General features: G+C 42.4%; 1 protein-coding gene across 6 annotated transcripts in view; it reads right to left on the reverse strand.

Annotated features, from left to right (window-relative positions):
- The window catches only part of HECW2 (HECT, C2 and WW domain containing E3 ubiquitin protein ligase 2), a 479,776-nt gene that overhangs the window by 145,479 nt on the left and 307,362 nt on the right, over positions 1-26,935 (reverse strand). For all 6 annotated transcript variants that reach the window (XM_073633114.1, XM_073633112.1, XM_073633113.1 and 3 more), the window contains 2 exons: positions 12,485-12,585; positions 7,559-8,872 (listed from right to left, as the gene is read on the reverse strand). In XM_073633114.1, the coding sequence (XP_073489215.1) occupies positions 7,559-8,872; positions 12,485-12,585 (1,415 nt within the window). The remainder of the gene's footprint in view (positions 1-7,558; positions 8,873-12,484; positions 12,586-26,935) is intronic.

Raw genomic sequence — 26,935 nt, forward strand, 5'->3', positions numbered from 1 at the left:
TGTAACTACATGAACCAAATAATATACTATCACAAAATATAGTCCAACTAAAAATAAAATAATAATTTGCTTATATAACACCCAAATTGCATAACAAAGTCCTTAAGATTGCTTTAGATCCAGAACAATATACAGCTTGTGATGATATTGTGTCTCCTTTATAGTGCCTATACTGTAATTATTTGTTCATATTAAAATGGACTATAATACACCTCCAAACTTTCCACCAGTGATCGCACCCCAGAAATGAATGCACCTAACAGATGTGCTAACCCCTTGAATTGATAAATGGGTCCGCATGAGCTTTATACAGTATTCCACTCCCCCGCACTACTTCCAGAATGATAATTTATATTCTCTGGTTCATGCAGCTTTAATATTAAGTCCTTCCAGTGCCGCACCGCATAGACCGGTCATAAATGCCCAAAAACAAAAGGTCTATAGTGTAGTATATTTTATTACTTTTATTACATTTGTTTTATTGGCTAATAAAATATACTAAATAAATAAACATACCACGCTAAATGCTATATGCAATATATTGCTACACACAGAAAAATAAATGTAAAATACTGAAAACAATAAATAAAACAGTCCCCAGTGAAAAGTGTTGGTGCTTATGGAACAATGATGAAAAACTCATATACAGTGCTGTGACTTGATAAGTATTTCCGTGCTTCTTATGTGCTTAAATAGGATGCCCCCCTAGTAGATGTGCACTCACCCTTGGGATTGGACAACCTATTGCTAGTTAGGTCAAATGCGTTTGTGGGGCGACCCCTGTAGATATCCTCTGGACCGTTGGTTAACTATGATGAATGTTCCTCATATAGATGGATACAATAGAGAAAACCTCATTGCACAGTACCGTTTAAAAATAACTTTGATCCCAAAGACTTAAAAGATATTCAACTCACATGTATGAGTGCCTGATATCCTGGCACCCGGAGTGAACAGCAGGTAAAAATATCATCTGTGAAATCTGCCTGATCAGTTCATGCAGTGAAGGGCTCGATTTCCGGGTATGGGCAGAAGTTGTCACGATCACGTGACTCAACCTCTATGCATTTCGGCCTATCAGATTGTCCGTCCTCAGGAAGTTACCAATCCGATAGGCCAAAATTTTTATTTTTTTTTTCACAAAAAAATATACTACACTATAGAGCTTTTGTTTTTTGGCTTTTATGATGGGTCTACGCAGTGCGGCACTGGAAGGACTTAATATTAAAGCTGCAGCAAACTTATAAACCAGAGAATATAAATTAGCATTCTGGAAGCGGTGCGGAGGAGTGGAATACTGTATAAAGCTCATGCGGACCCATTTATCAATTTTAGGGGTTAGCACATCTTTTGAGTGCATTCACTTTTGGGATGCAATCACTGGTGGAAAGTTTGGAATTGTAATATAGTCCATTTTAATGTGAACAAATAATCACGGCAAAGGCACTAAGAAGGAGACACATTATCACAAGCTGTGTATTGTTCGGGATCTAAAACAATAAGGAATTTGTTAAGCAATTTGAGTGTTATTTGAGCAAATTGGTGTTTTAGTTTTGATGAAGTGTACTATATTTTGGGATAGTATATTATTTGGTTCACATGGTTACATACATCTATACAGTATAATATTATATGAGTGCGGTACTGACTTATTGGTTTGTGTCCAAAATGTATGCAACAAAGTTACTAAAACATGTAAAGTGTTAGCGTAGGACGGCCCAATTTAAATCAATCTAATATCCATTATAAATGCTAAAAGTATGTTTAAATAGTAGCATCATCTGGGCGCAACTGCATTCAGACTGAACAAGGAATGGGCAGAACTGTTAGCCTACCAGGCTTTACTGCATTGCTGAATGCTGGGAATTCAACAATTAGAATTTGCTTATTTCACCAAAGAGCATTTTTTTCTTTGGTCAACCAGCGTGCTGACCAAAAAGAAAACCTGACATATTGTCGTACCAACACAAGTGATGTTGCTGTGATGATCCCCCCTGATGTTCTATTGAATTCTGATAGCAGGGAGGTTTTCCCTGGGAAAAACTGGGTCAACAAACTAACAAATGCTTTTGAACAGGTAAAAGAGTTAAAGCTGAACTCTGGGCACAAAAAAGATTCCTTTAAAGTGATAGTAAAGTCTTAGTTTTTTTTTTTTTTTTAAATAACAAACCAGTTATACTTACCTGCTCTGTGCAGTGGTTTTTGCACAGAGCAGCCTGGGTCCTACTCTTCTCGGGTCCCATGCTGGCACTCCTAGCCCTTCCCTCCTGCCAAATGCCCCCAGAGCAAGCAGCTTGTTCTGAGGGCACCCAAGCAGGCTCGCTCCCAAGCCATATCTCTGTGTGCCCATTCACAGAGTCGCAGCTCAGCCCCACCCCTCCCTCTCCTGCGAATGGCTCACTGGCTGTGATTAACAGCAGATGGAACCAATTGCTCCCACCGCTACCTCAGCCAATGAGGAGTGAGAGTCCCCAGAGAGTGCACATCACTGGATGGACGTGGGGATCAGGTATTAGAGGGGCTGCTGCACACAGAAGGTTTTTAAAAACGTTGAGCCTCTAGGACCACCTAAAATAATACATTTCTCAATAGCCAATAAGGATATAAATTGTTGGTCTGAAATGAACTTTTTTATATCTTCTGTATTGGGCTTCCCTAATGTAATGAATTGAACACACGATCGGGATTTTGGTCGGAAAAAGATATGATGGCTTTTCCGACGGGATTCCGCTCAAGCTTGCCTTGCATACACACGGTCACACAAAAGTTTGCTGAACTTTCGACCGCCAAGAACGCGGTGACGTACAACACTACGACGAGCCGAGAAAATGAAGTTCAATGCTTCCGAGCATGCGTCGAACTGTTTCCGAGCATGCGTAGGAATTTTGTGAGTCGGAATTGCTACAGATGATCGCATTTTCAGATAGGAACTTTTTCCGACCGAAAAATTGAGAACATGCTCTCAATCTTTTGCAGGCTGAAATTCGGCCAACAAAAGATGGAGCATACACACGGTCGACGAAAAGCTCTCATCGGTCTTTTGCTGGCCGAATTTCCGATCGTGTGTACGCGGCATAAAAACTGTTTTTTGGGAGTGTTTGGAGACCTTTCTATATCCAAGTATGCTAAGCGTCTGTTGTGTATACTGTATTTTCATGTGAAAAAATGTATTCTACTATCCTGGAAAACGGACATCCAACCCCACATTGAATAATTGGATGGAGTTAATTCATAAAACACCACCCTTATATAAACTTACTATTGAACTCGGGAGGAAACCAAAGCTCTTTGATAAGCTGTGGGGTACTTGGATTGACAATCCACTCACTTTGACCTCTCTAGATCCAGGATACTAGGACAGTAATTTGCTTCCTTTCCTTTACATCAGACATCCATTTCTGGCTGACATGCATTGTTAAGATATGAGATATTTTGTGTTTTGACACAAAATATCTATTTGACACAATATATCTATATGTATTTTTTATTCTTTTTGTATTGAAAGGTTTTCCTTCTTTTTTGTATAACCTTTGTACGAAAATCAATAAAACATATCTTTAAAAAAAAAAGGATATAAATTGTCTTGACGTACACTCAATGCCATTGCAAAAGCAATTTTTAACATAAAAATATGAGATAATCACTGAGCAGTCTTTACTCTTTGCAGAGAGCAGAGTTGTGATAGGGACTCAAAAGGTCCACCCTTTACAGACTACCTGCAGAAAACTAAAGGGGGGCAGATACAAGATCTGTTATCCTACACAAGGAGAGAGGGCGGCAGTGCCTGGTCTTTCTTACAGGATGCTTCTGCACAGAGGAAAAGCTTCCTGCTGTGTTACAGCACAGATCTGGACAAAATGTACAAGGCACCCCAAGATTTGGGGACGAATACACATGCCACTTTAGGACAATAATTGCTTATCACCGAGTTTAGCTTTAACATGTTGTAGTCTGCGGTTTGCCCATGCTTTAGAAAAGTTTGTTTTGGTGATTTCTTATCTTTAAACTTTCTGCTGATTAAACGTGTTAGAGAAATCAAGACTGTACATTTACCATGGATGCATCTATGGCTAATCTAAGCTTTTACAACTCAACAATAAGTGTGGCATCATAGACTTCACATCCTCAATTAAATAAACTAAATGATTCATCACAGAGGCAAATTTAAAGCTGAACTCTAGGTATTATTTGTATTACATACTTACATTGGTCCAGCTTGGCACAATGGAAGAATGCATTACTCATGCCTGATGGACCACTAGGAAAGCTGAAAATCACTGTAGTAGTCAGGGCTTCTACAGTTATAGCTGTGGTTTTTCCTGCTCAGATTTTTTTATTGGGGTTCATTCACTTGACACCACCACCATTCATAGGACACCTTGTATTTTGTTAACTGAGCACAAGGTGTTCTGTATTTGCTAAAAAAACACAAGGTGTTCTATGAATGGCAGTGGTGCCAAAGGAGCAACCCCTATGACCAATATGTAGTGGGGCAACCAATCGCATAGAACCTAAGCAGGGCCTGGCAGATTGCAACTATCACTGTGGTATCACTGACTACTACCGTGACTTCCACTTTTCCCAGCAGTTTATCATCTATGAGCAATGCAAACTTACACTGTGCCAAGCTGGACCAATGTAAGTATGCAATAAAATGATTTCCTGAAGTTCAGCTTTAATTTATGATTACATTTGATGTACATAAATCAGTACAGGATCTACAGCAACTGCTCAAATATGCACCCAGTAAAATTGTAACTATACTGGTTGCATTTAGTTACTGCACCTCATTGCTTTTTCTACAATGTTATTAAAGCCATTGTCCCAAGACAAGTTTAAAATGTAGAACCAAATCTTTTTTTTTTTTGGCATAGAGCGGGGAAGGGTTAATATTCCGATCAGTTTTTTTTCTATAATCTGTGTCCCGCTAGGAAGATATCCATCGCTTTCTGTCCTGGAGACATAACAGGAAATTAAAGAAAATCTCCCAGAGTGAGGATTACTGTCATATTATAGAGTTGTCACTGGAACATTTGTCCCCACTGAATGATTAACACTCACCTTTTGTTCTGGTGACAACTCCTATATTTTGAATTTAATCTGACTTTGTGTGTCAATGACAAAAGTCACCAGGAAAAATTAAGGGTCAGCCCAGAAAACAAAACACACAAAAGATCTAATCCTTCGCTAACTTAACTTAAACTTAAAGGGGTTGTAAAGGCAGAAGGATTTTTATCTTAATGCATTCTATGCATTAGGCTAAAAAGCCTGCTGTGTGCCTCAGCCCCCCTAACACTTACCTGAGGTCCCTCTCAGCCACCTGAGATTCTCCTTTCTGATTGGCTGAGACACAGCAGTGGCGCCCGCTGCTGTCAATCAAAGTCAGCTAGCCAATCAGGGGAGAGAGGGGGCTCCGTGTCTGAATGGACACAGAGAGCTGTGACTCAGCTCGGGTGGCCCCATAGCAAGCTGCTTGTTGTGGGGGCACTGAAAACAAGGGAGGAGCCAGAGTCACAGAAGAGGGACCCGAAAAGAGGAGGATCCGGGCTGTTCTGTGCAAATCCACTGCAACAGAGCAGGTAAGTATAACATGTTTGTTATTTTTATAGTGAAAAAAAACAAGACTTTACAATCACTTTAAAGCAGTAATAAACCCAAAGACGAAATGCTAACCAGTCCCTACATATTGCATAAAGGTGCATTAGTTTTCTTTTTTACTTTTTTTTTAATGTTTCGTTTCTTTTAACCAAGTAATGCAGCCAGCTTCCTGTCCCGGGGTGGCTCAACTCTATGGAGACATCATAGACACCTTTGGACAGCAACATTGTCAACCTGTGGGGATGGTAGTAGTAGCTTTTTTGCCAGTTAAACATTTTTCTCAAAAGGAAAAAAACTAACATAAAAGGATAAAAGCTAACCAGTACCCCTGCCAGTGTTAAATTTCCTTAACCTTCAAACTTACTCTTTTGCTTGACAGCTTGGTCTGTTAAACCAAGTTGAAAATAACAGACCTACTGGCCAGATTAACAGGTAAAAATAAAGGAAATCTCAATCACATCTAAGAACCGATAAGCTGCAAAATATTACATTTTGTTTTGGGATTTTTAGTACCACTTCAAGATCTAGATTTTTTTATGTATTTAATAAAGCAGTACAAACAGTAATGTTCATCTGGAAAGAACAGTCATCCATAATAACAAATCATTTGAAAAAAAGTACGTGGGTACCCCCACCAAATTTTTGAGTTTAGGATACTGTTAACGCTACATTATAGGAAGACACTTTAGACAACTGTGTGCTGTGTTACTTGTGGTAACAGTTTGGGTAAGTCCCATTTTCTGTTTAAAGGAGAAGTCCAGCCAAAGCTCATTTTGGCTGTACTTCTGTGGATCACAGGAGTGCAGTTAGTTTTGCAGTCCTGTGTGCCCGTTTTCAGCAGACAGTGAGCTGAAGTCACAGAGCCGGTCCAGGCTTGGGCAAAAATGCGACAATGGAGTCGGGATTCGCCCACATGCCAGGATTGGCACCCAGCTTAGCCTCTCAGTGAGCTGCGGAGAGCCTTGGCTGGCCACTCCTGACCCATCCACAGTCCAGCGCTCCAGTAAATGCAGGGAGGCAAAGAGAGCTGCTGACTGACAGTCACCAGCTCTCTGCTCACGGAGCTGTGAGAACCGAGCGATCGGTGTGTTGGATCGCTCGGTTCTCAGTGTTAGAGGTGTCAGGGAACAGATGCAGCATCGGAGCAACGCTGCATCCACCTAGGTAAAGAAAAAAAAAAAAATATATATATCTTTTTAAAGTATGACTATGACCCTGTTAGCAAAGTCAGGAACACAAAAACATTGAGGCATTCAATGCAGAAGAATTCAAGTGGCCTACATACAGCCTTGACCTCAGCCCTAGTAAACCTTATTGTAATTGCAACACTGATTGCAAGTCAGCTCTTCTTGTCTGGCATCAGTACCTAAACTCACAAATGCTCCTATTGGCTAAATGGGAACATATTCCCACAGATACGCCTCACCTGTTTAATACCTTCCCAGAAGAGTTGAGGCTGCTATAGCCACAAAGGAGGGCCAACTCCATGTTAATGTCCATGGTTTTGAGAAGAAATGTCCAACAAACTCGTATGTAATGGTCAGATGTCCACAAATCTTTGGCTATATAGAGTATAAGCTGCCCACACACATAAGAGGACTTTCAAATGCGTTGGCACCATCCACCCATGCTTACCCAAGCGCTCACAAGAAGTCTTTAGAATACAATGTACAGGGGAGAGGAGTGGAACAGGAAAGGGAAGCTGGTCAGGGCTCAACAGCAGCCAGCTCAGTGGACCCCTACAGACATAAGACTAGCCAAATCATCCCATGGCTATGGGTTCACTACACCTTCGTAACTCCAGTACAGAAGTGATTGCTGCTGTGGGTCACTAAACTTTGCACACTATCATTCTTTCCACTGCTTTATTCAAATAAGCTTGTAAAATAATGTTAGTATTAGTAATACTTTTGGCTTACATGTAATGCTATATAGAAAATCATTTGTTAAAACGAAATACCTGATGAGGCACCTTCACTTTGTACACTTGACTGTATCATACTTCTGCATGCTCCCTGCATGCTACCAGTATCTTCATCCTGAGTCGACTGACCACTGATTGAAACTGTTTGCAAGTTCCTTCTCTGCCAAATTTCCTCTGTCCCTTCTACTTCATTCTGTAATTCTGTTCCACCTTGATCTCCATCTTTATTTCGGGTGATGTTTACAATTGGAAGAGAACAAGGATTGCATAGAGAAGCCTGTACTTCTAAACCACCAGAACCCTCAGGTTCAAATTCACAGGCCCCACATCCTCTGTCTTTTTGGGAAAACCCAGCGATTTCTGTACTTTCTAAAGATGAAGAACAGTCATTGTGTGTAAAACTGCTAGAAGTAGCATTACAGTGAAAAAATGTACCATTATTTTGATTTGCCCCTTCCTCTGCAATTCTACTGCTTTCACAAGAAGTCTGTGTATGTAATGAGCTGCTTGCACCCATTACAGACAATACCTGAGAAGATGTACCCATCATTGAATCAGTAGAATTTGTATCCACATTACTTTCCCTGTTTGGGATCCCCTCCTGTCTCTCAGAAGTTACAGCTGAGGATGCCTGTGTTTCCATAGCAACACATAATGCAGCATCACCCTCAACATCTACATTAACTGCCACCATAATTCCATCCTCCTGATCAGCTGTTCCTCCAGCTGGCAGGTCTAAACTAACAGCCTGTATGTTACTTCCACTGATATCAGAAGTTTGTGAATTCAGTTGTGCATTATCACAGTTGCCAATTTCCACTTGATCTGCTGCTGAACCCAAACAATTATCTTTTGTTTTATTAGTACCACAAAGTAAAACAAGGCCACCTTCGTCCAGTAGAGGGGAATTACATAGCAATTCCTGACGAAATTCATGATCTTCTTCATCTGAATCAATATGAAGCATGGCATTGAGTCTTGTGTCAGTGGGAAAACTGCTTCTTAGCTTTGGTGATGCGCCTAATGATCGATCGCAGGGAACAGATGTAGCAGCACCGCATTTGGCACTGTTGCTATGTTCAAGGGAATCAAGGTAGTCATTGAGTGAATCCTGGCGACTACGTATGGGTGAAATCCTTGAAGTAGCACCAGCTGCCTCTTCACAGTCTGTCTCGGCAGAAGCGCTGCATCTTAATCCATCTAAAAATGATTCTGCAAAAACTGGGCCATTGGAACATGTGGAATGCATATCTTGACCAGCAGGCATCTCTTCATCATCAGAAGGTGTACCAAGGTCTCCATTTATGTTACTTGCTGCAAGCATTGTGCCCACTGCCTCTGGAGAAGCATCTGTATATGAATAAGGATATATTTTATAAGTAATAATAAAAACAGTATATAAATTATGGTTAAATATATCTTTCTATAAAAAAATGACACACCAGCATTTTTTAGTAGTTCACTTGTGATTAAATGCTAAGAGCAGCAATTGATCAATACACAGATGTAACAAACGATGCTCTAGGGTGTGAGCTAAACAAGTAGCGTGTGTTAAAGTGGTTGTAAACCTTAGATATTAAATATGAACAAAGCATATCCCTCTATAGTGTGTACTTGTCTCAGTTAAGAGCACTAAGACCCCTTTCACACTGGGTCGTTTTTCAGGCGTTTTAGCACTAAAAATTGTGCCTGCAAAGCACCTCTCAAGCCACCCCAGTGTGAAAGCCCGAGTGCTTTCACACTGGGGCGGTGCGCTTGCAGGACGGGAAAAAAGTCCTGCAATCAGCCATTTTGGGGTGGTGCAAGAGCGGTGTATACACTGCTCCTAAAACGCCCCTGCCTTTGAATTCAATGGGCAGCTCTGCTGGAGCACCTGCAAAGCGATTCGGCAGCAGCACTTTAAACCCTTTCTTCAGCCGCTAGCGGGGGTTAAAAGCGTTAGCGGTAAAGCGCCGCTAGTTTTAGCAGCGCTTTACTGCTGTTATAGCGGTGCTTTACCGCTAACGCCCGCGCCTGCCCCAGTGCCAAAGGGGTCTTAATGCCATTTCTGTCTGCTACCTCATTCCTTTGCTATCAGTATGAATCACTTCTGACAATTTTTCCTGACACCAAGAGAAAAAAGGTGACGGGAGGGACCTCCAGCTGACTGACAGCCTCAGCTCTTTTCCTGTGTGAGCTCTACAGAGTGTAACGTTAGCTCTCCGACCCCTTTTTTTCAAAACTTTTAGACCATTCTAAAAATTCAGTACTTTGAACGGATGCAGAGAAAGAGGGCTGCAGATAGACAGGTACAACTTACAACCATTTATCATTTTTCTTCTTCTACTTCACAATTATGTGCCACTTTGTGTTGGTCTTTCACATAAAATCCCAATAAAATAAATTTACGTTTTTGTTTGTAACATGACAAAATGTGGAAAATTTCAAGCGGTATGAATACTTTTTCAAGGCACTGTATGTAGGAGGATTTATTTAATCTCTGTATATCACCTGAGGCCAGTCACTTCACTGGGTATATGTAAAGATTTACAACCACTTTAATGAATAATCACACATGACGGCACAATACTCCAAATGTGAGGGATTCATTGTTATAGTACTTTTGTAGCTCACACCATAGAGGGCCATTTGTTTCATTCGTTTAACAGTCAAATGTCACACTTCGATTAACACAACCCTGTCACTAGGAAACCTATCTTTAAAAAGCAGAACCTTACAAAAGAAGATTATTCACCCTAACACTTACCGTTGAAGGGCAACTCACTTTACACTCTTCCATAGCTAAAATACCCAATGCTATTCAGAAATTCCAGGTGAATAGGATAACACATCCCCTGCTGTGCACATTGGTTCCTCCAGCAAGCCCCTTTTGTCAATATGGGAAAAGAAGTGACACAGCGTTTGATGGGAGGAACCACAGTGCATAGTGGGGGATCAGGTATCCAACAATCAGGAAATGTCAATTTCCAGCAGCAACCATAGCACTGCAAGAGAGTGAAGAGGGAAATCAATGCTAGTTGGAAAAGTAAGTATGAATTTGTGGTTCGTTTCTTTTTAAAATCATAATTCAGACAAACTTTTGGTTTTTCGGATGTATCGGAATTCCGAAATAACAACAGTAACAAATTTAAACTACTCAGAAATAACAAAACTAAATTTCGTCTGAAAGTTGAATCGAAAACTTCAAAGACTGCATATTAGTGTTAGAACATAACCGTTTTCCGAAATTCGAAAATAAAAGAATGGAATAAAATAGAATAGAAAATAATAGAATAGAAAATAAAGGAATGGAATAGAAAAACAAAATAGATTAGAATAGAATAAGAGTAAAACAGAATGGAATAGGATCGAAAAAATAGAATAAAATAGGATAGAAAATAAAGGAATAGAATAACAAAAATAATAGAATGGATAATAAAAGAATAGAATTAAAAAAAAAAACAGAATAGAGTAGAATAGAAAGAATATAACTGTCCTCCGGAATTTGAATTTTAAAATTTTGAATGGAACAGAACCAGCTATTCTTCACAATGAATTAGGATAGATTTAATTTTTTCGATTCAAGTTCAATTCAAATTTGATTCAAATTAGTTTTGAATCCTTCTAATCCACTGTAAAAATTGAAAATGAATAAATGTAACAAAACTAAATGAAAGAAATTAGTAACTTAACAAATCAATGCGATACTAAAAATGTTTTGTTATGCACATGTCTAATGCCACGTATACATGATCGGAATTTCCGACAACAAATGTTCGATGGGAGCTTGTTGTCGGAAATTCCGACCGTGTGTAGGCTCCATCGGACATTTTTGTCGGAATTTCCGACAACAAAAATTTGAGAGCTGGTTCTCAAATTTTCCAACAACAAAATCGTGTGTACACAATTCTGACGCACAAAATTCCACGCATGCTCGGAATCAAGCAGAAGAGCAGCACTGGCTATTGAATTTAATTTTTCTCGGCTCGTCATACGTGTTGTACATCACCGCGTTCTTGACGTTCAGAATTTCCAACAACATTTGTGCGACTGTGTGTATGCAAGACAAGTTTGAGTCAACATCCGTCGGAAATAAATCACAGGATTTCATTGTCGGAATGTCCGATCGTGTGTACGCGGCATAAGTACGAGTAAGATTCTTTCACAGGGTGCTTTCAGTTTGAGTTTCCTAGTGACAGGGTCACTTTAATCACTAGCAATTTTTGTAGCCTGAGCTATTAAAATGTGTCCTATAGGTATAAATTCAGTAAGCCATGTGAGTAATTTTAACTGTGTTCATGGTTTTATTTAAAAAAAATTCTCTTTAAAACTTTAAACTAACATTCCCAAATATTGCACAATTATCAATCATAATTCCTTTGCATGCTATTATTATTTGACTATTTAGGTGTTTAAGCCATGGTTTGCACTTGAGCGTTTTGACATGCGATTTGACATGTCAAATTGGCGGCAATTGCCGTCAATGGCACCGTCCTAATCGGTGTGACGCCGCATCTGCGGCGCTGCACCAATTTAAAAAAGTAGTTTCTGTACTTCTTTTTGCGATTTCGGGCTGCATTTTACATTGACAGCTGTGCAGAAATCTGCACAGATGTCTCTGAAATCGCGGTCGAAATTGGGACTGACATGCGGGAGTGAAATTGCGCAAATTCAGCTGAACTCGCATGGCTTCATTCCCGCAGCTTGGTGTGAACCTGGGCTAATTTACAGAAATCAACATTCTCAAGAAAAAAGTCATTCTTTCTTCTGAATAGCAAACACTAAATGGCTTAATTTTTTTTCCAACTGTCTTTTACAAACACACAAAACAAAAATCAGTAATATAGAAAAATTATCAATGTGCCAAATACCATGCGGTGTTGAATGTAATACTTTCATCTGAGCCCATATTACATTAGGCTAATGCCTTCTGTACATTAAATCTGAATATACGATTATCTTTTGGTCACCTGATGTTCTTACCATCATGAATTGAAGACATAATTTCAACTTTGAACTGTAGATATCCGCTGACATGATCGGTTGGGAGTCTTCTACCAAGATTATAGCTGAGTATTTGATCACTGAAAGCAAACTTAATGTTAGAATTGCATGGAGACCCTACTATGTTTAAAAAAAAATTACAAAGCAGTTGATTGTGTATTTTAGAGCTGATCATCAGGCAAACAGCTAACAACACAGATGAAATACATATATGTGCAGGGCTGGACTGGGACAAAAATTTGGCCCTGGACTTCATCCAGACCAGCCCACTTTAATTTTGCAAACACGCACAAAAACCGTATATACAAACTATACGCAATTGCGCAAAAAAACAGAAGTAAAAGCATTCCACTGTAAGTATAAACAATTTTTTTTTTTAAACAATTTATTTAGAGAAAAAGTTGCATTCCAACATTACAGATGCCTTTAGAATGACTTGTGTAAGTTGTATAAAAGGTATTGGGCAAAGGACAGAACATATATCTACCCTCCAAGTTTATTTTTATGTATGAAAATGTGTTAACTGAAAATATGCTATAACTCTGTCCTCACTCACCTCTTTTATTATTTCACTTATTATCCTCTGTATTTTTCTCCTCCTTCCTTCTCACATCACTGCGTGAAGTGGGAGAGCTAACGTCATGCAGGAACATTGCTACAGCCTCATTGGCTGAAATTTCAGAAACCGGCATTGCTGCACAGCCATTGGCTGCCTTTCAGCAATGCAGCGGCGCTGAGGCTGAGCCGAGTTGCACAATATGAAGTGAGGTGATTGGCAGTGCCGATGACAGGTCTTTCCCATGCCAGCCTGACAAACCCCCCCCCCGTTGGCCCCCCAAGCCCACTCCCCTTCACTGGCCATTAGCCGTTCTTTATTCCTCTTATAGGCAGTACAGCAGTTCTCAGGGATAGGCATGGACTAGCTAAAATTAGCCTGGGGAAGAGGACCAAGACCCGAACTGGATCATGGATCAGAGATTCCTGAATGTGTATGAGAGGAGCCTGGAAGACATATAAACCCCGAACAGGACATTTCCTGGCTCTCTCTGGGATGCTCTGCTACATATCCTCCCCCCTTGTTTCAACCACAGGGTTGGAACACCTGTGGCCCAACAGGAGTGAACACGGAACAGGGCATCTACAGTCCCCATCTCAACACCTGGCCTGTGTTTTACAGTGAAGGAGTAATCCTGTCGAGCCAAAAACCACCGGTTCACCCGTCTATTAGTCTCTTTTTGGGCCATCCATTTCAGGAGAGCATGGTCAGTTATTAACTCAAACTGGCGTCCTAACAAATAGTACCTGAGCGTGTTCATGGTCCACTTTATGGCTAAACTTCCTTTTCAAATTTCTGCATACTTTTTCTCATGGTGACTGAGCTTTCTGCTTAGGTACACCACAGGGTGTTCTTCCCTACTGTGTACCTGTGATAGTACTGCCCCGATACCAACATTAGATGCATCCGTCTAAACCAAAAAATCTTTGGAGAAATCGGGGGAGTACAGTACTGGCTGTGCACAAAGAGCCTTCTTCAGGACTTGGAAGGTTCCTCTGCAACTGGGGACCATTACAGAGTCTTTCCCTTTTGTAAGGTCTGTCAGTGGGGCAGCTATAGTTGCAAAATCTGGGATAAATCTTCTATAATACCCCGCAATGCCAAGAAGACCCTGACCTGCTTCTTGTTTGCAGGACGTGGCCACTCCTGGATGGCTTCTATTTTACTCACTTGAGGTTTTATGACACCACGGCCAATAGTGTAGCCCAAATACTTGGCTTCCTCTAGACCAATGGCACATTTTTTTGGATTTGCCGTAAAACCTTCTTTGAAGAGGGAATCAAGGACAGCCTGGACACGGGGCAAGTAAGACTCCCAGTCAGTGCTATGTACCACTAGGTCATCTAGATAGGCTGCTGCATATCATCGGTGGGGTCTTAGAGTCCTGTCCATGGCCCTCTGAAATGTCGCGGGGGCATTTTGCAACCCAAAAGTCATTTTTTTTTTATATTGAAAGGAACCCTCCGGGGTCACAAATGCTGTCTTCTCTTTGGCGCTACCAGTCAGGGGTATTTGCCAATAACCTTTTGTCAAGTCCAAAGTGGTCAGATAGCGAGCCTTGCCAAGTTGGTCTATAAATTTGTCTATTCTGGGCATTGGGTACGTGCAAAACTTTGTCACTGCATTAAGCTTCCTGAAGTCATTACAGAACCTCCAAGTGCCATCCTGTTTTGGGACTAACACAATGGGGCTAGACCAATCACTATTGGATTCCTCAATGACATCTAGCTCCAACATTCTTTTAACTTCATCGCTGATGTCCTTTCTCTTCGCTTCAGGAATTCGGTACGGTTTGAGCTTGACACGGATCCCAGGTTCAGTAACAATATCATGCTGAACTGCTGAAGTCGTGCCAGGTAACTGAAAACTTCTCTCTATTCTTTATTAGGAACTCTCTAGCTTCCTGTTTTTGGGAATATGACAGGGTGTCTGGAATTATGACCTCAGGGATCAGAGGGGACTCAGTACCCTTAGGCTTCATGCATACGAGACGGCAGTGCAAACTCTGCTGAACACATGTTTTTAAAAGCTGAAACCGGCGTTTAGAAACACCAGTTTTGCCGCGTTTGGGTCTAGAAGCGTCTGCAGAGCAGAGAATGACATTTTGCGACCCAACTTTGGGGCCCCGTATCTCAGGGCCACTTGGAGCTAGGAACCCCAAATTTGGTATGCAAATACAGTGGAACTAGTACTACAATATATCCAAGAGATACGGGGCCCCAAAGTTGGGTCGCAAAATGTCATTCTCTGATTTTGAGGCCCCGTATCTTGGGGTCACTTGGTGCTAGGAACCCCAAATTCGGTGTGCTAACACAGTGGAACACTACAACATATCCAAATTTGGGGTTCCTAGCACCAAGTGGCCCCGAGATACGGGGATATGTTGTAGTGCTAGTTCCACTGTATTTGCACACCAAATTTGGGGTTCCTAGCACTAAGTGGCCCCGAGATATGGGGCCCCAAAGTCGAGTCGCAAAATGTCATTCTTTGCTGCAGTTTACCATCATATTTCTGTGTTTTCTGGTCCAAAAAATAGGGTTCCTTTAAAAACACTTATAAACGCAAACTCGGCTAAACGCGGTAGCGGCGTTTAGCGTCTGAAACGTGGAAAACTTTTGCGTCTGAACCCATTTTTTTGCTTCTGGAAAAACAAGGTTAAACACAACTGCCTAAAAATGCCAAAAAACGAGACTGTGTACATAGACACATAGGATAGCATTGAATGAGTTCAGGGGCAGTTGAAAAAAGTGTCCAACTGCCTCTGAACGCGCTTTTAACAGCATCTCATGTGCATGAGGCCTTAGGCGTTACCGGGAGGGACCTCACAGTTAACTCAGCAACTTGGGTCAGACAGAGGCAGTCTTTTATAGGCCAGCAGGGGGATCCATCTGTCACATGATGCGCCTATGGCGCCCATTTCTTTTACTGACAAGATTGCCAATACATCCACGGCCATTTCCCTGACAGTGCCTCCCCCAAGGGGCAGCCTCCGGATGCCAAAACGGGCCACTTTCGGGTGTCTCCTGTTAAAACCTTGTAACACTCTTGGAGCATGTATATTGCAAGAAGGCTCCCAAGAATTATCTTCCGGTGAGTAACCCTTCCATTTAATTAGGTGCTGGACTTGCGTACCTCTCTTCCTGCAATCCATGATGGCTTCCACTTCAAATTCTGCTTCCCCTTCCACCAACACTGGAGGTGGTGGTAATTCTTCCTTTCCAGGAAAGGGGCTGGGAACCGCTGGTTTGAGAAGAGAAATGTGGACTACCAGGTGGATTCTATAGGAGTCTGGTAATGCCAGTTCAAAGGCTACTGGATTAATTATACTCTTGACTTCAAAAAAGGGACAATACATTTTGGTCCAAACTTTCCGAGAAGGGCAAGAGATAAACAGCTGATAACCACACCTTTTCTTCTACCTGCAGGACTTCCTCTCTTCCCTTTGTCATGGAATTTCGTGCAGCTTTCCTGAGCCTCATGCATTACCTCCTGAAGTCGCTGGTAGTTAGCTTGAATAACATTTACCCTATCCTGGACTGCGGGGACCAATGCCTCTGGTATGGTATTAGGTAGGAAAGAGGGACGAAACCCATAGTTAGACCAGAATGGAGACTGGTTAGTGGCAGCATGCAGGGAGTTATTATAAGCAAATTCTGCACAAGGGAAGAGAGACCCAGTCATCCTGAGAGAAGGTACAGAAATACCGCAGATATTACTCCAAAGTTTGGTTTGTTCTTTCAGTCTGACCATTGCTCTGGGGGTGATAGGCAGATGATAGACATACCTGAATGGATAAGGATTTACAAAGATTTCTCCAAAACATGGACGTGAATTGTACTCCTCTGTCTGACACAATATTATCTAGTAAACCGTGCAGCCTGATGATTTCCTTAATAAATATGTTGGCGGTATCTACCGCAGAGGGTGTGCCCATCATGGGCAGGAAGTGGGCCATTTTAGAGAGGCGGTCAACTGTTACCAAGATGGTAGTAAACCCTTCTGAGGGTGATAAGTCTACAATAAAGTCCATAGAAATTTTTCTCCAGGGCTGTTCAACAATGGACAATGGTCTTAATAGACCCCAACATTTGGCACTGGACCCTTTGTTCCGTTGGCAGATAGTATAAGTACATACTTCCTGCAGTCTAGACTGGGCCACCAAAAGAGCGCTGGACTAGTTCAGAGGTTTTTCGTATTCCGAAATGTCTACCAAGTTTATGATCATGAAAAGTCCTCAAGACCTGAAGTCTAACTTGCTGTGGGACAAAAATGTTATCTTGGTACCAAAGCAGATCTTCCGGGTTTCTTAGAGAAGACACCTCTGGCTCTGTACAGTGGGTAGATGCCTGTCTAATTGCTGTTCTCAAGTCAGGCAAGATCAGTAAAAAAAATTTTGCAGACAGGATGGTGCCAGATTCTGTTATTTCAGGGGTGCCTCTTGGCACCATTGGAATCGCACCTGTTGGCGAGTCAACTGAGTAATAGGGGAGATAACTGCAGAAAAGCCCTTCACAAATCACCAATATAAATTAGCAAAGCCAATGAATCGCTGGATGCTTTTCTTGTCCGAAGGGGCTGGCCATTCTAAGATTACCTTTATTTCCTGGGGATCCATTGAAATCCCATCAGTGGAGATGACAAGTCCTAAAAACTGAATAGATGATTTTTCAAAATTGCATTTCTCATCTTTAAGGTATAGTCCATACTCCCTCAGAGTAGACAATACCCTTTTTACATGGGTACAATGGAGCTCTAAAGTGGCAGAGAAAAATGAGAACGTCATCAAGGTAAATGATAACAAAGTTGTCCAGGAATTCTCGGAAGATATCGTTTACCAAGTATTGAAATGTAGCTGAGGCATTGCACAGGCCCAACGGCATAACGAGATATTCAAAGTGTCCAAATCGGATTCTAAATGCGGTCTTCCCTCCCTCCCTCATGTATGCAAACAAGATTTTAGGCTCACCGCAGATCTAATTTGGTCAAGACCTGCGCAGTTCGAAACCTTTGGAACAGTTCAGGAATGAGGGGGAGCGGATACCGGTTCTTTAAGTTCCCTGTAGTCTACGCAAGGTTTCAGTGAACCATCCTTCTTTTCAACTAAAAAGATGCCAGCTCTAGCGGGAGAGGAAGAGGGATGGATGAACCCTTTTTCCAGATTTTCATTGATGTATATTCGGAGGGCCTCCAACTCGACTTCAGATAACGGGAAAATTCATCCAAACGGATTTCTGCCCCGGGGAGTAACTCTATGGGACAGTCGTAGGGCCGATGAGGTGGAAGAAGGCCAGCCTTTTTCTTGTCAAAAACATCCAAGAATTCCTGATAGGCTGCTGGGATGTTTTGATGTAAGCTGGATGTGGTTTGGATGGCAACACAGTTAGTCGGACTGCTAGAACCAGGGACAAAGCAATGCTGTAGACAATAGACTGTGGAGAAGGAGATTTCCTTTTTGCCCCAATGGATCTGGGGGTTATGGGCTTGCAGCCAAGGAAGTCCTAGGATAACAGGGAACAAAGGGGAATGCAGTACATCAAAACAAATGACTTCCTGGTGGCCGGAATCTGTAATTATCATAATTGGTCTAGTTTCTTGAGTGACGAGTCCAAAACTAGGCAAAGACCCATCAGCCAAATGGACTTCAGGTTTCTGTTTTTCCGGATATCGGAAGATCCGGATACCTGAAAGTCCATAGGCCTTGGTTGAGAAGACTTACTGAGTCCAAATGTCCATTTCCTCCACAGTAAAGGCAGAGGTTGGCCTGCCGGTGGCGTTGCTTCTCTTCAGGGGTAAGGGAGGAATGGACTAAACCCAGTTGCATAGGCTCCCCTTCTGCAGTTGGGGTGGCAGAAGGTGCTGGTAGGGGAGAAGAGACCTGTGTAATCCTTGACATCATCCAAGTAGGATGTGGGTTTTGGAATCGTTCTGATCGCCGTTCCCGCAGGCGTCTATCCAGCTTAATAGCCAGTTGTATCAGATCCTCCAAGGTAGCAGGGGTCTCAACCCAGGCCAGTTCATCTTTCAGGGTTTCAGATAGCCCTAGATGGTACTGGTACTTGAGGGCTGCTTCATTCCAGCCAGTGTCAGCAGACCATCTACGAAAATCAACAGTGTAGTCTTTTGCTGTGCGTTTCCCTTGGGTCAGGGTATGTAGGGTGGACTCAGCAGTGGCTGTACGCTGCGGGTCCTCATAAGTTGGGCCATTGCTTCAAAGAAGGAGTCCACCGAATTGAGTACAGTACTCTTTTGCTCAAGCAGATTACAAGCCCAGGTCTTGGGTTCTTCAGCTAGTAGGGAGATAATGAACCCAACTTTCACAGTCTCTATAGAGAAGGTTCTTGGCTGAAGGACTAGGTAAAGCATGCAGGCATTTTTAAAGGACCGGCTGAGGGTCAAACACAGGGTGGCCAGTGGACACCCAGCTGAGGGTCAAACACAGGGTGGCCAGTGGACACCCAGCTGAGGGTCAAACACAGGATGGCAGGAATCTGGCAGAGGCAAAGTCCATATAGCAAGCCGGGGTCATGCACGGATAATCAGCAGAAGGAGGGTCAAGGAGCAAGTCAGGGTATGAGCCAGGAGAGGAAGTAAACAGGTCTGGAGCAAGCCAGGTCAAGAACAGGAGATTCAAGGAATAACACAGAGGTTCAGGAATACAGGAAGCCGACGACAATCCAGAAACTTGGGTCAGACAGAGGCAGTCTTTTATAGGCCAGCAGGGGGATAAATCTGTCACATGATGCGCCTATGGCGCCCATTTCTTCTACTGGCAAGATTGCCAATACTTCCAGGGCCATTTCCCTGACAGCCCATCAATTGCAGCCGCACTGTGCCCATCAAATGCAACCTCACTGTGCCCATCAAATGCAGACTCTCAGTCTGTGCCCATCAATGCTGAGCCCCTTAGTCTCTGTGCCCATCAATGCAGCTCATCAGTCTGTGCCCATCAATGCTGAGCCCCTCAGTGTCTTTGCCCGTCAATGCAGCACCTCAATCTGTACCCATCAATGCAGTCCCACAGTTTGTGCCCATCAATGTTGACTCTGAGCCCCTCAGTCTGTGCCCATCAATCCTGAGCCCATCAGTCTGTGCCCATCAATCCTGAGCCCCTCAGTCTGTTCCCATCAATGCTGACTCTGAGCCCCTCAGTCTGTGCCCATCAATGCTGACTCTGAGCCCCTCAGTCTGTGCCCATCAGTGCAGACTTTGAGCCCCTCAGTCTGTGCCCAATGCAGACTCACTAGTGCCTGGTTCACACAACGGCTATCTCCCGCTGTGTCACGGAGCTTGCGTCTGAATTCTTTGGTGGTGCTGTAACAGGGTCCTGCCTCCTACACCGGCTCCTCTTGTAATAAACAGAACTTCCATCTATTACAGGAGGAGCCGGTGTAGGAGGCAGGACTCTGTTACAGCACCACCAAAGAATTCAAACACAAGCTCCGTGACATGTCTGTGTCATCCACAAGAGGAGGAGTGAGGGGACTCAGGGAGGACTCTGCAGTCTGCACTTGGATCGGCCACGGACACCTTGCTGATCCCTGGCGGTGCAGACAGGCTGTCACTGAAACCGGCCCACTGAAATTCCCGGTAGTCCCGATGGCCAGTACATGCCTGTATATGTGTGATGATTTAATGGACAAAGGATTTGTATTCATTTGTATTTCTGTCCATCCAGTTAATAGCTCTGCCATTCCACATAGCCCTGTCTGGCATGACAGAAGACCTGATTTTTGTCTGCTGCAGTTCAGTAACACTTACAGGTCTCAGACCCAACATGTGACTGGACAGGAAAAGAGAAGCAGCACACTGATAAACACATATCTCTTGTACAAAGGTTTTTATTGAACATAAAGATCAACAGAAAAAATACAGAAAAAACAGTGGTGAACATACCATGTAAACACATCTGCATTGAAATTGCAGATGTATAGCAAATAGAACATTTCTAGACATAACAAATCCTACACCGTCCTGATGTTTAGGAGAAGTTGCATATGGTCTGTGGGTTTTATGGATATGCTAACCTGCTAGATATTGGCAAAATGTATTTAAGTTTATAAAGCCTAGTGCAGACTGAGTTGACTTTAAATGTTAAACAACATAATAAGAAAGAGACCATATGGAGCTAGGTATCACATTATCATGTCCTTAAGGCGGTCGTTCAGCATACAACCAACCTAACAGAGGTTGGGTTGTAGATCAAAAGAAGTTGCGAAAAAAAGATAAGAAAAAGGATGTAGAAGAGAAAAGGCCAAGAAAAGAGGAAAGAGAATAGTGCAGAAGAGGAAAAAAAGGCGGGAGGTGGAGGGGGGGTCCCCGGGGTGGGGGGAGTGGAGGTATCTCAGAGTGAGAGCAGCGCAGGATCAAATCTAGAAGGGTGGACATGAGACACCCAGGGTCGCCATGTCTGGAGAAACTTATCATGCGTGTCTGATAGCACAGCTGTCAACTTTTCGTTGATCATAATATCATTTACACGGTTTTTAACTGCTTCAAAGCTCAGAACTGGGGTTTTCCAGGCCTTTACTATGGTCAATTTAGTTGCAGTAAAAACATGCGACGCCAGTTGGCGTTCTGGTCTTAATAGTTCTGTGATTGGTTTCCCTAGGAGGGCTTCATAGGGATCCCTTCTTATATTTGTATTAAAAAGGTTACGAAGGAGTGCATAGATTCTGATCCACAATCTGCATACTTTGGGGCATTTCCACCAGATATGTGCCATTGTCCCCTCCTGGGCACACCCACGGAAACATAAGGGGGAGTAGGATGGAATAAAGCTCGCAAGTCTAGCTGGAGTGTAATACCAGCGATATAGTATTTTGTAAGTGTTTTCTAGGAATAGTACATTCTTGGAGCATTTAGATAGAGATGCAGTCATGACCTGCCAATCCTCTGGGTCCAGTTTTTTCCCCAACTCTGCCTCCCACTGGAGATGGTACGGTCTCAGGGGTGGTTTCTTTGAGCCTATTATGGTTGCATATATTAAAGAGATCAAACCCGAGGATTGAGGTCGTGATCTACATAAACTTTCGAAAGGGGTCAATGTATAGGGGGTTGGTTGAGATTTAATGAGTTGTTGTAGAAAGTGTCGGATCTGCATATAGCTATAGTGTTCTCTAAGAGGGATGTCATGAGAGGATCGTAATGCCGCGAATGAGATAATCCTGGTAGGGGTAAACATGGAGTGGATATCTATAAAACCATTCTCGGACCACCATGCGAATTGTGTCGGGTTATCTCGACCAGGTGGAAATAGCGGGCAGTGAAGAAGGTGGAGTAGAGGGAGATGCGAGGAGATCAGGTTCGCTGAATATTTAATCGAGTCCCACAATTTAAGTGAGTGAGCCAGACATGGGCCTATGTTGGTTGGGCGGTGGGCCTTGGGGAGCCAGGGAAGAGAGGCCAGTGGTATCGGATGGGAATCCACCAGATCAATGACAGCCCACAACGGCATCTGCTGTTTCTCATGGAGACGTGATAGCGGGGCGATAGCTGCCGCTGTGTAATAAGCCTGCAGATTGGGGACCGAGAGGCCACCATTGATCCTGCGGGCATACAACACCCGTTTATTAATTCTGGGTCTCGTAGAACCCCATATAAATTGCATAATTTTACGTTGTTGGATGCGTATAATATGGGGTGGAACGTGGATCGGCAGAACCCTGAAATAATAGAGAAGTTTTGGGAGATAGGTCATTCGGATAGTTGCAATCCTTCCGAACCAGGACAATGGGAGGGCAGACCAGGAGTTAAGCATGGCTGCCAATTTCCCAAAAAGCAAGGGAAAATTGGCCTGGTAGAGGCCTGAGTAACTCGGGGTAAGTTTGATCCCCAAATAGGGTAGGGAGGTCAACCATTGAAAGGAAAATGTAGTTTTTAAATGTTCTAGGTCAAGGGGCGCTAAATTAATCGACATCGCTTTACACTTAGAGGGGTTGACAGCTAGGCCTGAAATCGAAGCAAAGGTATTTAAGAGGGACAGCAGATTAGGTAAGGTGATTCTAGGCTTGGTAATAGTGAGCAGAATATCATCCGCAAACAGTTTATGAGAAGAGCTCGCTATTTCTACCCCTTCTATGTCCGGGTGAGATCGGATAGCCTCCGCCAAAGGTTCCAGTGCCAAAATAAATAGAAGTGGGGAAAGTGGGCAGCCCTGGCGTGTCCCTCTTTGAATAGGAAAGGTAGGTGACTCAAATCCATAATATTTCACTTTGGCCTGGGGGGTGTCATAAATAGCTGAAACCCAGCTCATAAAGGACGCACCGAACCCATAGTGATTCAATACCTGTATAAGATAGGGCCAGGACAGGGTATCGAAGGCTTTAGTAATGTCCAAAGAAAAAAACATTGTCTCCAGAGATCTATTGTGTACAATGTGTTGTATTTGTAGGAGACGTCGGATAGCATCACCGGCCTGCCTCCTTGGGACAAAGCCCACCTGGTCTTTTTTTATTAGTCGTGGGAGAAAGGAGTTGAGGCGATTGGCCAGGATTTTTGTCAAGATTTTCATGTCTATGTTAATCAGAGAGATCGGTCGATAAACACATATCTCTGTCAGTCTGCTCTCTCCTATCAGCAAACTCCTTGTACTGTAGCACAACTTATTGGCTCTTTGTGCTGCTTCTCCTTCCCATGTTTGAGCTCTGGTGTACAGGGGCTGCAACATGAATATACCAGGTCAAAGTCATGTACGTACACTGCTTGCAGTTAAGAAAATACATTCATGAATACATTAGAGAGCAGCATTCATTTGTGTATTTTATAGCTGCTGGAAGATCAGCATGCGCACAGAAGCCGTCAGTCACGGCACTCACTAGTGAAGAAACGGCACGGAAGGCCGTTTCTTTACAGCGAATGCGCGATGACATCATCGGCGCAGTGCTAAGTAAATTTCTCCTAAGCAGCACACGTTTAGGAAATATTTACTGTACGAACAGGTAAACCTTATTATAGGCTTACCTATAGGTACAACTTGAAAATGGAGGTTTACAACCTCTAAGTCACAAAACATTTTATAAAAACTGTAATTTTAAAAAATGTTAATGTGCAAAGAAAGGAAAGACACTGAGACACCAATGCAGGACTAAAGCTTCTGTCAGCTTGACTCCAATACTGTATAGTAAAAGATGTCCACATCACGGAGAAGTTATAAAAATAAAATAACATTTTCGTTACTTTTGAACCTTGTCGTGATGCGAACATCTTTTGCTATACTGTAATATTTAACTGAATGCCGACCCACCGCAGTTCCTTTTTCCTTTGGCAGGTTGGCTCGTACAGGCACAATCACGTACCTGTACATCATGGCTTTATTCCGGGACCGCTCGCGCATGCGAAAACTTAGGCCTCATGTACACTGCTGCTGCTAAACGGACATTTAGGAGCAGTTGGGTTTTTTTTTTCAACTGCTCCTAAACTCTCCTCTATGTTATCTTATCTGTCGATGTACACAGGGTCGTTTACAGTTGTTTTTAGGCAGCTGTATATGCTGAATGTATATGCATTTAGAAGCTGAGTTTACAGGCATTAAAAGCACCAAACGCGTCTAAACGTGGTAACTCGTTTTTTTTTAACGCTTCTAAATTCAAACGTGGCAAAACGCCGTTAAACGTGGCATGTAAACGCGGCAAAACTGACGTTTTAAATGTCAGTTACTATCTGTCAAGTTAAATTGTTCAGGAGTGGTTGTAAAAAACATCCCATGTACATGAAGCCTTACTGTCACTCGCAGCAGCACAAGTCGATCAGCAGATCCCAGCCAACGATCTATGGCCAGCACCCGCTTATCGGCTGAGCGAATGACAGAAGAGAGCCCTGTGTTGGTAAATAACACAGGGCTCTTTACAGACAGCAGTGAAGTGTTTTTTTTCCCCCCTGCAAAGCAGTACACAAACTAAACACTGTTAGGCAAAACATTTAACCCCTTGATTGCCCTAGATGTTAACCCCTTCCCAGTGTCATTAGTACAGTGATAGTGTATATTATTAGCACTGACCACTGTATTAGTGTCACTGGTGATGTCAATGGCAGTTAGTCAGTTCCCTCACAGCGTCAGTTAGTGTCAGATTTTACGTCGCACTTACGCAGTCCCATTATAAGTTGCTGATCATAGCCATCACTGGTATAAAAAAATAAAATAAAAATTCCAGTATCTATACCATAGTTTGTAGACACTAAAACTTTCACGCCAACCAATCAATATACACTTTTTGTTTTTTTTTTTTACCAAAGACATGTAGCAAAATAAATTTTGGCCAAAATTTATGATGAAATTAGATTTTTTTTTACATTTTTTGTTGGATTTTAATTTTAAAATTAGTTTATAATTTTATGTATAGCAGAATGTGGAAAATATTGTTTTTTTCCCCAAAATTTGGGGTCTTTTTTCATTTATATCGCAAAACATAAAAAACACAGTGGTAATCAAATACCACGAAAAGAAAGCTCTATTTGTGTGAAAAAAAATTATATAAATTTAGTTTAGGTACAGCATTGCATGACCACGCAATTACCAGTTAAATTAACGCTGTGCTAAATGGCAAAAAATGGCCTGGTCATGAAAGGAGTAAAATCTTCCGGATCTCATGCGGTTAATGTGATTAACATTTCTAAATGATTGCTTCTCTCTATTTCCACAACTATTTTTAGAACTATTTCATATGCTGGCTGTATGTTTCAAGGAATATGGTCAGTACCCCTGCTCAACAACTGCTGAGATTAAATAGGTGATATGAGATGTACAGGTGCATCTCATAAAATTAGAATATCATCAAAAAGTTATTTATTTCAGTAATTCAATTCAAAAAGTGAAACTCATATAATATATAGATTCATTACATACAGACGAATATATTTCAAGCATTTCTTTTTTTTAATTTTGAGGATTATGGCTTACAGCTACTGAAAACCCAAAATTCAGTAACTCAGAAACTTTGAATATTACATAAAGACCTATAAAAAAATGTCCACGTACAATATAGTATGCACTCAATACCTGGTCAGGGCTCATTGTGCATGAATTATTGCATCAATGTGGCGTGGCATGGAGGCGATCAGCCTGTGGCACTGCTCAGGTTTACTGGCCAATCAAGCACAGTGATACCATAATTATTAAACGAGGTATTGGTACTTTTGGCAGTGTGGGCAGGTGCCAAGTCCTGCTGGAAGATGAAATTAGCATCTCCATAAAGATGGTCAGCAGAGGGAAGCATGAAGTTCTCTGGAATTTCCTGGTAGAGAACTGCGCTGACTATGGACATGATAAAACACAGTGGACCAACACCAGCAGATGACATGGCTCCCCAAATCATCATTGACTGTGGAAACTTCACACTGGACCTCATGCAACTTGGATTCTGTGCCTCTCCACTCTTCCTCCAGACTCTGGGACCTTGATTTCCAAATGAAATGCAAAATGTACTTTCATCCAAAAGAGGACTTTGGACAATTGAGCAACAGTCCAGTACTTTTTCTCCTTAGCCCAGGTAAGACGTTTCTATCATCGTCTGATTCAGGAGTGGCTTGACACAAGGAATGTGACAGTTGTAGCCCATGTCCTGGATATGTCTTTGTTGTGGCTCTTGAATCACTGACACCAGCTGTAGTCCACTCCTTGTAAATCTCCCCCAAATTCTTGAATGGCCTTTGCTTCACAATCCTTTCAAGGCTGCGGTTTTCCCTGTTGCTTGAGCACTTTTTTCCAGCACACTTTTTCCTACCACTTAACTTTCCATTAATATGCTTGGATAAAGCACTCTGAACAGCCAGCTTCTTTAGCAATGACCTTTTCTGACTTGCCCTCCTTGTGGAGGGTGTCAATGACTGTCTTCTGGACAACTGTCAAGTCAGAAGTCTTCCCCATGATTGTGTAACCT

The sequence above is a fragment of the Aquarana catesbeiana genome, linkage group LG06 (genome assembly GCF_042186555.1).
Source record: "Aquarana catesbeiana isolate 2022-GZ linkage group LG06, ASM4218655v1, whole genome shotgun sequence".
NCBI lineage: Eukaryota > Metazoa > Chordata > Amphibia > Anura > Ranidae > Aquarana > Aquarana catesbeiana.